The 11,576-nt window shown below is 43.5% G+C and overlaps 1 protein-coding gene across 1 annotated transcript; it reads right to left on the reverse strand.

Annotated features, from left to right (window-relative positions):
* Positions 1–230: 230 nt before the first annotated feature.
* LOC112247704 (zona pellucida sperm-binding protein 4-like) lies at positions 231–5,407 on the reverse strand. Its single transcript, XM_042308340.1, has 9 exons — positions 5,356–5,407; positions 4,314–5,309; positions 4,040–4,227; positions 3,878–3,975; positions 3,564–3,721; positions 3,249–3,441; positions 1,071–1,215; positions 906–981; positions 231–680 (listed from the first exon to the last, which is right to left on the reverse strand). Exons 1-9 carry the CDS (start codon positions 5,405–5,407, stop codon positions 574–576), a joined length of 2,013 nt encoding a protein of 670 aa, XP_042164274.1. The 3' UTR covers positions 231–573.
* Positions 5,408–11,576: the final 6,169 nt, after the last annotated feature.

The following is an 11,576-nucleotide window of genomic DNA, read 5'->3' on the forward strand; positions in this document are numbered from 1 at the left end:
TAGAGTTAAAGTTTGTGTCTGAGCTGCTGTCTTGCTGTAATCGGGATATTTCCAACTAACCTTTACCTGGTGATACTTTCTTCGTTATTTGTTCAAAAGGTTCCAGTGTAAGTAGGAAATGCCTGGAGTAGCGCACTTCTGTGTCTAGTTGCAAGTGGAACTAAAAAAAAGAGAGAATATTCAGAAAAATATTATATCCACGTTTTGCATAGATTGAGAAACGCCTCTTGCACGTGTATAGATCTTTGTTTTGGACGCACTGTGTGACATGCTGTCAGCCGTGGCCACGTCGCATAGAAACGACTAGTTCCTGCAAAGATGTTGGGAAATGCAAGATGTCTGGCAGCTAAAATCGGGAGGCCACCTCTCACTCTGTGCAAAAAGTGGATTTAATATCTTTCTGAATATTCTCTGATTTTTTGGAGTACCACCGGCAACTGGACACTGACGTTTATAAGAGATACGTTTCTTCCAAATCAAGAACAAAGAAAGTATCGTCAAGAAAAATGGCGGTATGGAAGTACGGAGTACATTATTTCATACCCCATTACAAACTGTATGTAGCTGGTTGAATTAGTGGTCTGAACGGGAGACAGGCCTTTTGTCAACCAGGACCACTTCTCCACTGGAGACCACAGCATTCTGTATAGTCTTCCTCTGAGCAGCAGAAACATCTCTCCCTGAAAAACAACACGGAAACAGATAAGAACAGAACCTGGGCCACATTCACAATAACATCTGAACGTAGAAGTGTTGATCTCGGATCAGTTGTCTGTTAAATCATAACGATTAAGATTATGGACAGGGAGGATCTGATTGGAGATCAGCATTCCTACTCTGAGACACTTTAAATATGGGCCATGGTGCCCAAGCAAGGCCTTTATAAAGGGAGAACCACTACCTACTTTGCCTGTTGCATTTCGGTTCACAGGAGACCCCTGGAGTAGGGTAGCACACAGAGGTACTACAGTGGATGAAAATCTGTAAAGAGAGTACAGAATAAAATAAGTTAGTGAAAAGTAAATAGTATATCAAATGAAGTTTCTGTTATAAAAAAGCCAGCCAATTACCCGCTCTTTCTGGGGAGACCGAGTGTGATCCACAAAGGTGAACATCTCGAGGGTAAAGCGTTTGTAGTGGTTGGGGTACAGAAGGCCAGAGGAACGTTCCACAGGGACCATGGTGGTCAGGTAATTATCATTCGGGTAGGAACAACTGGAAGGTGAGAGAGGAGTAATAGATAGTTCATGTTGCAAAATCCAACCCTTCCTGTCCAAAGCACTTTAGTGTACAAAACATTAGGAACAACCGCTCTTTCCATGACATAGACTTATCCCAAATCAAATTGTATTGGTCACATACACATGGTTAGCAGATGTTAATGCGAGTGTAGGGAAATGCTTGTGCTTCTAGTTCCGACAATACAGTAATATCTAACAAGTAATCTAACAACAACTACCTTATACACAACAACTACCTTATACACACAAATGTAAAGGGATGAATAAGAATATGTACATATAAATATATGAATGAGTGATGGCCGTGCGGCATAGGCAAGATAGATGGTATAAATACAGTATATACATATGAGATGAGTAATGTAGGATATGTAAACATTACTAAAGTGGCGTTATTTAAAGTGACGAGTGGATCTTTATTAAGTCCATTTATTAAAGTGGTGATTTGAGTCTGTATGTTGCCAGCAGCCACTCAGTGTTAGTGGTGGCTGTTTAACAGTCTGATGGCCTTGAGATTGAAGCTGCTTTTCAGTCTCTCTGTCCCGGCTTTGAAGCACCTGTACTGACCTCGCCTTCTGGATGATAGCGGGGTGAACAAACAGTGGCTCGGGTGGTTGTTATCCTTGATGATCTTTTTGGCCTTCCTGTGACATTGTTGGTGCCCTGGAGGGCAGGTAGTTTGCCCCGGTGATGAGTTGTGCAGACCTCACTACCCTCTGGAGAGCCTTACGGTTGAGGGCGGAGCAGTTGCCGTACCAGGCAGTGATACAGCCCGACAGGATGCTCTCGATTGTGCATCTGTAAAAGTTTGTGAGTGTTTTAGGTGACAAGTCAAATTTCTTCAGCCTCCTGCTGCGCCTTCTTCACGACGCTGTCTGTGTGGGTGGACCAATTCAGTTTGTCCGTGAAGTGTACGCCGAGGAACTTCCCACCTTCTCTGCTACTGTCCCGTCGATGTGGATGGAGAGGTGCTCCCTCTGCTGTTTCCTGAAGTCCACGATCATCTCCTTTGTTTTGTTGACGTTGTGTGTGAGGTTTTTTCCTGACACCACACTCTGAGGGCCCTCACCTCCTCCCTGTAGGCCGTCTCGTCGTTGTTGGTAATCAAGCCTACCACTGTAGTTTCGTCTGCAAATTTGATGATTGAGTTGGAGGCGTGCATGGCCATGCAGTCATAGGTGAACAGGGAGTACAGGAGAGGGCTGAGCACGCACCCTTGTCTGGCCCCAGTGTAGAGGAGCAGCGGGGTGGAGATGCTGTTTCCTACCTTCACCACCTGGGGGTGGCCCGTCAAAGTCCAGGACCCAGTTGCACAGGGCGGGGTTGAGACCCAGGGTCTCGAGCTTAATGACGAGGGTACAATGGTGTTAAATGCTGAGCTGTACCAGGTGAATCCAGGTGAAAGCTATGATCCCTTATTGATGTCACCTGTTAAATCCACTTCAATCAGTGGAGATGGAGGGGATGGGACATGTCAAAGATGGATTTTTAAGTCTTAAAACAACTGAGACATGGATTGTGTATAGTTCCCTTCCATGGGTGAATGGACAAAGCAAAATGTTTAAGTGCCTTGGAACGGGATATAGTAGGTGCACCGGTTTTAGTTTGTCATGAACTGCAACGATGCTGGGTTTTTCACGCTCAACATTTGTGTATCAAGCTCCACCACCCGAAGGACATTCAGCCAACTTGACACAACTGTGGGAAGCATTGGAGTCAACATGGGCCAGCATCCCTGTTGAACGCTTTCGACACCATGCCGACGAATCGAGGCTGTTCTGAGGGCAAAAGGGGGTGCAAGTCAATATGAGGAAGGTGTTCCTAATGTTTTGTACACTCAGTGTATCTATAATAAAAAATACATATTGGTACATGATACCTTTGATGTCACATAACGAAGAGATCTCAAACATATTGTTCAAAATACATACAGTATTAGTAAAAAGAGCAAGTCGTATAATCAGGGAGAAGTAAGCATGGAAATGAGGTGGATAGTACTGTAGTTACTCTTCAATGATGAGATCCCACTGGGGCATGCTGACAGGGCTGGGGTCAGAGGTGGTCCAGCAGTGCTCCAGCATCAGGAACAGGTTGGGATCCTTCCTCTCCAGGATGCGAACCTCAACGTTCAAAGGCTGCCTCAAGACTTTAGTGATGGGGTACTCTTCCTCAGTGTAATACAATGTGAAGGATCTCGACTCTGGAAGTCAGACGGGATTGGAAAAACTTGTAAAAGTCAACAAAAAATCATAATAAATCACTTAATTGCATTCAAATATTACAAATTGACACAGAACAAGCCTGAAATGAAATACACGTTACCGTCATTACACCCCTTGGTGTCGCATGTTCCTTTGGCCAGTCTCAGTTCCACTCTGAGGGGTCCCGGAGCAGCAACAGGAGCGGGTGCAGGAACAGTGTTCACCTCAGTAACCAGAGCCTCTACTGCAGTGGCAGAGTACTTACACTGGAACAGCAGCCTAGATAGGGAAAAACAAGCAGTGATACAATAGGGTCTTCAAGCATACTGTATCACTGCTTTATGGGCCAGATCGAAGTCCTTACACGCTCGTGACGTTCTGAATCGCCTCTGGGAATCAATCAAGTCAATTCAATCTTACAGAGAGAAGACTCACTCAAAATGGCTGTCCCTGGTGATAGACCCTCGAGGTCCCACCCCCACGTTATAGGAAGATGCCATCCTGTTCTCGTAAACCACATAACCACTTTCCTCCTGCAGGGGAGAGTCCACAGTTAATACCGAGCCAGTGTATAACATTCATATTATCTCTACTCACCTTTATAGTGGTGCCACAGGCAGTGACAGGGAACTGGTATATGGCGAAGGCTGAAGTGATGCCAACAGGACTGCAGGGGCGGTCATTTCCCCCCAACAGACTGATGGAATCAATGTCTATTTTGGGCCAAGTGGAATCCCTGGCCACCACCACCACAAACTGAGCATCCCTGGTACACTGCACAGTCACTGGGGAAAGAGAGGAAAAAGTACATGTTTTGAGCATTACAATATTATCTGAGCATTACAAGACAGAAACAATATCAGACACTCACCTGCCTTCCCATAGTAGCACTGCTGTCCATTGAAGCAGCAGTAGATAGCCTGACATTGAGATGGAGTAATATCTGGGGTTCCACATTGCACTATATCCCGAACCGGTACTTGACATCTCTGATCTGGAGTTTGGGTTACTGCTGGCCACTGGGACTCTGGCCGCTGGGGAGTCTGCTGCTGTGGCCCCTGGATGACTGGCCTCTGAGGAGTCTGTTGCTGTGGCCACTGGGACTCTGGCCGCTGGGGAGTCTGCTGCTGTGGCCCCTGGATCACTGGCCTCTGAGGAGTCTGTTGCTGTGGCCACTGGGACTCTGGCCGCTGGGGAGTCTGCTGCTGTGGCCCCTGAATCACTGGCCTCTGAGGAGTCTGTTGCTGTGGCCACTGGGACTCTGGCCGCTGGGGAGTCTGCTGCTGTGGCCCCTGAATCACTGGCCTCTGAGGAGTCTGCTGCTGTGGCCACTGGGACTCTGGCCGCTGGGGAGTCTGCTGCTGTGGCCCCTGGATCACTGGCCTCTGAGGAGTCTGTTGCTGTGGCCACTGGGACTCTGGCCGCTGGGGAGTCTGCTGCTGTGGCCCCTGGATCACTGGCCTCTGAGGAGTCTGCTGCTGTGGCCACTGGGACTCTGGCCGCTGGGGAGTCTGCTGCTGTGGCCCCTGGATCACTGGCCTCTGAGGAGTCTGTTGCTGTGGCCACTGGGACTCTGGCCGCTGGGAGTCTGCTGCTGTGGCCCCTGTATCACTGGCCTCTGAGGAGTCTGCTGCTGTGGCCACTGGGACTCTGGCCGCTGGGGAGTCTGTTGCTGTGGCCCGTGTGGCTCTTGCCTCTGGGGAGTCTGCTGCTGTGGCCACTGGGGCTCTGGTCTCTGGGGAGTCTGCTGCTGTGGCCACTGGGGCTCTGGTCTCTGGGGAGTCTGCTGCTGTGGCCACTTGGGCTCTGGTCTCTGAGCAGTCTGCTGCTGTGTCCCCTGGATCACTGTCCTCTGAGGAGTCTGCTGCTGTGGTCCCTGGATCACTGGTCTCTGGGGAGTCTGCTGCTCTGGCCTCTGGTGATCTGGTCTCTGGGGAGTCTGTAGCTGTGGCCACTGGGGCTCATGCCTCTGGGGAGTCTGTAGCTGTGGCCCCTGGTGATCTGGCCTCTGAGGAGTCTGCTGCTGTGGCCTCTGAGGAGTCTGCAGCTGTGGCCACTGGGGCTCTGGTCTCTGATGAGTCTGCTGCTGTGGCCTCTGAGGAGTCTGCAGCTGTGGCCACTGGTGCACTGGTCTCAGGGGATTCTGCAGCTGTGGCCCCTGGGGCTCTGGTCTCTGGGATGTCTGCTGCTGTGGCCTCTGGGGCTCTGGTCTCTGGGGGAGTCTGCTGCTGTGGCCTCTGGGGCTCTGGTCTCTGGAGAGTCTGTAGTTGTGGTCCCTGGGGCTCTGGCCTCTGATGAGTCTGCAGCTGTGGCCTCTGGGGCTCTGGTCTCTGAGAAGTCTGCAGCTGTGGCATCTGGGGAGTCTGCAGCTGTGGCCTCTGGGTCTCTGGCCTCTGGAGAGTCTGTAGTTGGGGTCCCTGGGGCTCTGACCTCTGGTGAGTCTGCAGCTGTGGCCTCTGGGGCTCTGGTCTCTGGGGAGTCTGCAGCTGTGGCCTCTGGGGCTCTGGTCTTTGGGGAGTCTGCAGCTGTGGCCACTGGGGCTCTGGCCATTGGGGCTGTCTAGGCGTGGAGGTTGTAATTTGGGGTTGGGGGTTGTTGTACGAAGGAAACCTCAAGTTAGGCTGTGCATCAGCACAACATGCGAACACTACCAACAACACAAACCCAAAGGAACACCACCTCACTGCCATACCTGCTCAAAAGATATAAGCTATCTTCAATAATACAGGTATGTGCAATACTGCCTACACAACCTATACTGCCTAATACAGATTTATACCTGAGTATGATAGAATGCTAGAAACTGCCTCCTGTAAAACAAATCCCTTTCCAACCCTGTGCAATTAAATGGTCAGCACCGTATTTGCTAGACTAGAGTCAGTGGCATTATCAGTGGCATTATCTAGAAATAACCCCTAGTAGTTTGTGAAAATAAGAGCACAATACAAGTTGCAAAAATAGATCGCAACAAGGAAACAAAAACCAGCTTCAGTGCAGAAAAATTGTTCCACCTCCATTAGGAAGAACACAGCTTATATACCCTGAGATATATGATGTAATACATCACTATGTGTGTACGTGTTCCTGTGTGTCCTCAGTCCTTGTACTACGACCTTTAGCGAGACGCTGACACAAATTCCTATCATGTGCGAACACAGGGGTGCAACTTTGGTTTTATAAGTGGGGGGGACATAACTTTGCGTGTGTCTGGGGGTCCTCAAACTTTGGGGGCATCTAAAGCTTATTTCCTGCATTTCTACACAAATATAATATGACCCTTCTAGCTGTCTCTATGTAGAACAACAAAAAGTAAGCAAAAATGCCCAGTCATCAAGCTAGGTAAGAGATTGTGTTTAAATATGCTTCATTAACATGACTGAACTAGATCTTTGATCATTTAATATTGTGCTGCACCTTCAACCAGTAGCCTAACAAATGAACAACTCTTACAAATAAAGTACCAAGACAACTTTTGATTGTCTTTATTTTAAGACTCCCTCTACATCCAATGTCAGCCAGACCGCCCAGCCAACCCTGTACACCCGATCGCCACCAGCCTAGTCAATAACTCAACTCTCTCCCCAACACAACTTCCTTCCCATCTCTTTTTATATGTCTCAAGGGAAAGTTTTAGAAAGCAAAGACCAAATAATAAAAACACATACACCTACACATTAATGCGCAGAAACACTACATCCTCCATATAATTCATATTATTGGCCTAATAGTACTGTAGAGATCTTTTTACTTGCACACAATAGAGCTGGGTCACTCCGTCCTGCCCCTAGGGGTCCACGACCCGGCAGCTCCTCAACCCAACACACCCCACTCACCCTTAGGATCTTAGTGAAACATTCATTATTGGTTTCAGGTGGGTAAGGCCAAGGCCAGCGTGACAACCAACATTCTATGGATGGTCTTAAACTGCAGTAATTTATGTCTGAGAATATATGAACATGACTGGGCATTCTAACAGATCTGTATCCATTCATCATCATCAATAGCGTCTCTCAGGTCTTCCTCATTTTTATTTTGCATGTTTTGTGTCATCGGGAAAAGCCTCTGTCAACCCTTGATGCAGTTTGGAAAGCAACTTTAGAGGTTTGTCAGACTGCCTTAAAATAGTTTCAATCTTTGAAGCTTCTTGCTTGTCCAGTGTATACTGCACAGAGAGAATTGTTGAACTGTGCATTCAGATAGTATTCAGACCTCTTGACTTTTTCTACATTTTGTTACATTACAGCCTTATTATAAAATTGATTCAATTATTTTTTCCCCTCATCAATCTACACACAATACCCCATAATGACATCACAATTACATCACAATACCCCATAATGACATCACAATACCCCAAACAGTTTTTGATCATTTTTATCAAATGTATCAAATTTAAAACTAAAATATGGCATTTACATAAGTATTCAGACCCTTTACTCAGTACTTTGCTGAAGCACCTTTGGCCGCGATTCTGAATATTTTCAGAATGCCTTCTATCTGCAAAAGTTCACCTCTGAGCCGTCAGACTGATCTTCCCTGGCTGTCTGACCCTGATGAGACCCCTGTTACCATCTGATCCTGCTCAGATGAGGCATGATAAAGAATGACCTTGGTGTACATTTATACATTATATTAATTGTTTCATAATTCAAATGACCTTAATTCCCAGATCCCAGACTGATCCCAGACAGATCAATTCAAGAACTTTGTATCCATTCACTGGTTGTTATAATACACTGCAAAATTCACCTGAGCTCCAAAGACTGGTCTTCCCTGGCTGTCTAACCCTGCAGAGACTCCTGTCACCAGCTGATCCATCTGACATGATGAGCATAGTGTTGTGTACTGACGGTGCACCATGACAGTGAAGCATGCAGAGCTTTACATACCATGTCACTGAAAAGTAGGGAATTAGCTAGGGAAAAGGACAGATCAATAAGGTTACGTTGCTATACTGACTCATAAAAACTAAATAGTTTGGCCACTGGTTTCATTGTTTGATTCAGGTCTAGTGTGATTGAGACAAAATAATAGCTATAGCTAATGAGTACAGACATATCATTTGTTCATTCTACATGGTGATATCTTTTTGTCTATAAATGAATTATGCGAGAAATGGTGGTGGAAACACCTTTATGCTCAAATACCGACATAATAACCATCAGATCAATATAATAACCATCAGATCAATATAATAACCATCATATCAATATAATAACCATCATATCAATATAATAACCATCGTGTCAATGTAAAAACCATCATATCAATATAATAACCATCATATCAATATAATAACCATCATACCAATATAATAACCATCTTACCGATCTTATATTGGTATGATGGTTTTATATATTGATATGATGGTTATCATATCAATAAAATAACCATCATATCAATATAATAACCATCATATCAATATAATAACCATCATACCGATATAATAACCATCATATCAATATAATAACCATCATATCAATATAATAACTATCATACCGGTATAATTACCATCATATAAACAATATAAAAAAACATCATACCGATATAATAACCATCATATCAATATAATAAGCAGCATTTCAATATAATAACCATCATACCGATATAATAACCATCGTATCAGAAAATAACCATCATATCAATATAATAACCATTATAGCCATCATATAAATGTAATAGCCATCATATCAATATAATAACCCTCATACCAATCTAATAACCATCTTACCGATCTTATATTGGTATGATGGTTTTATATATTGATATGATGGTTATCATATCAATAAAATAACCATCATATCAATATAATAACCATCATATCAATATAATAACCATCATACCGATATAATAACCATCATATCAATATAATAACTATCATACCGGTATAATTACCATCATATAAAAAATATTAAAAAAACATCATACCGATATAATAACCATCATATCAATATAATAAGCATCATATCAATATAATAACCATCATATCAATATAATAACCATCATACCGATACAATAACCATCAGACCAATACAATAACCATCATACCAATATAATAACCATCATACCGATATAATAACCATCATATCAGAAAATAACCATCATATCAATATAATAACCATTATAGCCATCATATAAATGTAATAGCCATCATATCAATATAATAACCCTCATACCAATCTAATAACCATCATATCAATATAATAGCCATCATACCAATATAATAACCAATAATAATAATCATACCGGTATAATGAGGTCATACCAATATAATAACCATCATACTGATATAATAACCAGCATATCAGTATAATAACCATCATATTGACATAATAACCATCATATCAATATACTAACCATCATATCAATATAATAACCATCATACCAATATTATAACCATCTTACCGATCTTATATCGGTATGATGGTTTTATATGTTGATATGATGGTTATCATATCAATATAATAACCATCATACCAATATAATAACCATCATATCAATATGATAACCATCATAGCAATATAATAACCATCATACCAATATAATAACCATAGTACTGATATAATAACCGTCATGTAAAAAAAATAGCCATCAATATAATAACCATCCTATCAATATAATAACCATCATATCAATATAATACCCATCATACCAATATAATAGCCATCATATCAATATAATAACCATCATAACAATATAATAACCATCATATCGGTATAATAAGGTCATACCAATATAATAACCATCATATTGATATAATAACCAGCATATCAATATAATAACCATCATATCAATACAACACCCATCATACCGATCTAATAATCATCATATAAATATACTAACCATCATATCAATATGATAACTTATCATATCAATATAATAACCATCATACCGATCTACTAACCATCATATCAATATAATAACCATCATACCGATAAAATAGCCATCATATCAATATAATAACCATCATACCAATATAATTACCGTCATATCAAAAATATAACCATCATACCGATATAATAACCATCATATCAATATAATAACCATGATATCAATATAATAACCATCATATCAATATAATAACCATCATATCAATATAATAACCATCATGCCGATACAATAACCATCATACCGATACAATAACCATCATAACAATCATATAAATGTAATAACATCATATCAATATAATAACCATCATATCAATATAATCACCATCATACCGATTGTAACGGTTTTCTAGTGGTGATGAAAGAGAGTCGGACCAAACTGCAGCGTGTCGATTGCGATCCATGTTTAATATAACAAAAACACGAACTTACAAAAAACAATAAACGAAACCGAAACAGCCTATCTGGTGCAAACTAACAACGAGTACACATAGGACACTAAGGACAATCACCCACCACAAACTCAAAGAATATGGCTGCCTAAATATGGTTCCCAATCAGAGACAACGATAAGCACCTGCCTCTGATTGAGAACCACTCCAGACAGCCATAGACCTTGCTAGACAACCCACTAAGCTACAATCCCAATACCACCACCAAAACCCCAAGACAAACACACCACAATTACAAAAACCCCATGCCACACCCTGGCCTGACCAAATACATAAAGATAAACACAAAATACTTTGACCAGGGCATGACAGAACCCCCTAAGGTGCGGACTCGAACGCACCTCAAAACAATAGGGAGGGTCCGGGTGGGCGTCTGTCCATGGTGGCGGCTCCGGCGCGGGACGTGGACCCCACTCCTTTAATGTCTTAGTCCCCTCTCCCTTCGTCCCTGGATAGTCCACCCTCGCCGCCGACCATGGCCTAGTAGTCCTCACCCAGAACCCCACTGGACTGAGGAGCAGATCGGGACTGAAGGACAGCTCGGGACCGAGGCAGCTCGGGACTGAGGGGAAGCTCGGGAGTGAGAGAAAGCTCAGGAGTGAGAGAAAGCTCAGGAGTGAGAGGAAGCTCAGGAGTGAGAGGAAGCTCAGGAGTGAGAGGAAGCTCAGGAGTGAGAGGAAGCTCAGGAGTGAGAGGAAGCTCAGGAGTGAGAGGAAGCTCAGGCCGGTAAATAGATCTACCAGCTCCTGGCTGGCTGGTGGTCTCAGCAGATCCTGGCTGACTGGCAGATCCTGG

This window comes from Oncorhynchus tshawytscha, linkage group LG28 (genome assembly GCF_018296145.1).
Source record: "Oncorhynchus tshawytscha isolate Ot180627B linkage group LG28, Otsh_v2.0, whole genome shotgun sequence".
Taxonomy (NCBI): Eukaryota; Metazoa; Chordata; class Actinopteri; order Salmoniformes; family Salmonidae; genus Oncorhynchus; species Oncorhynchus tshawytscha.

Bases quoted from the DNA above. Each gene is read 5' to 3' on its own strand.
- LOC112247704 (XM_042308340.1), bottom strand. From the start codon at position 5,407: ATGAGCCCCAGTGGCCACAGCTACAGACTCCCCAGAGACCAGATCACC. The intron at 982-1,070 runs GTAATTGGCTGG...CTCTCTTTACAG, and splicing joins GGTCTCCCCAGAAAGAGCGG to ATTTTCATCCACTGTAGTAC. The intron at 681-905 runs GTAGGTAGTGGT...GTTGTTTTTCAG, and splicing joins ACCGAAATGCAACAGGCAAA to GGAGAGATGTTTCTGCTGCT.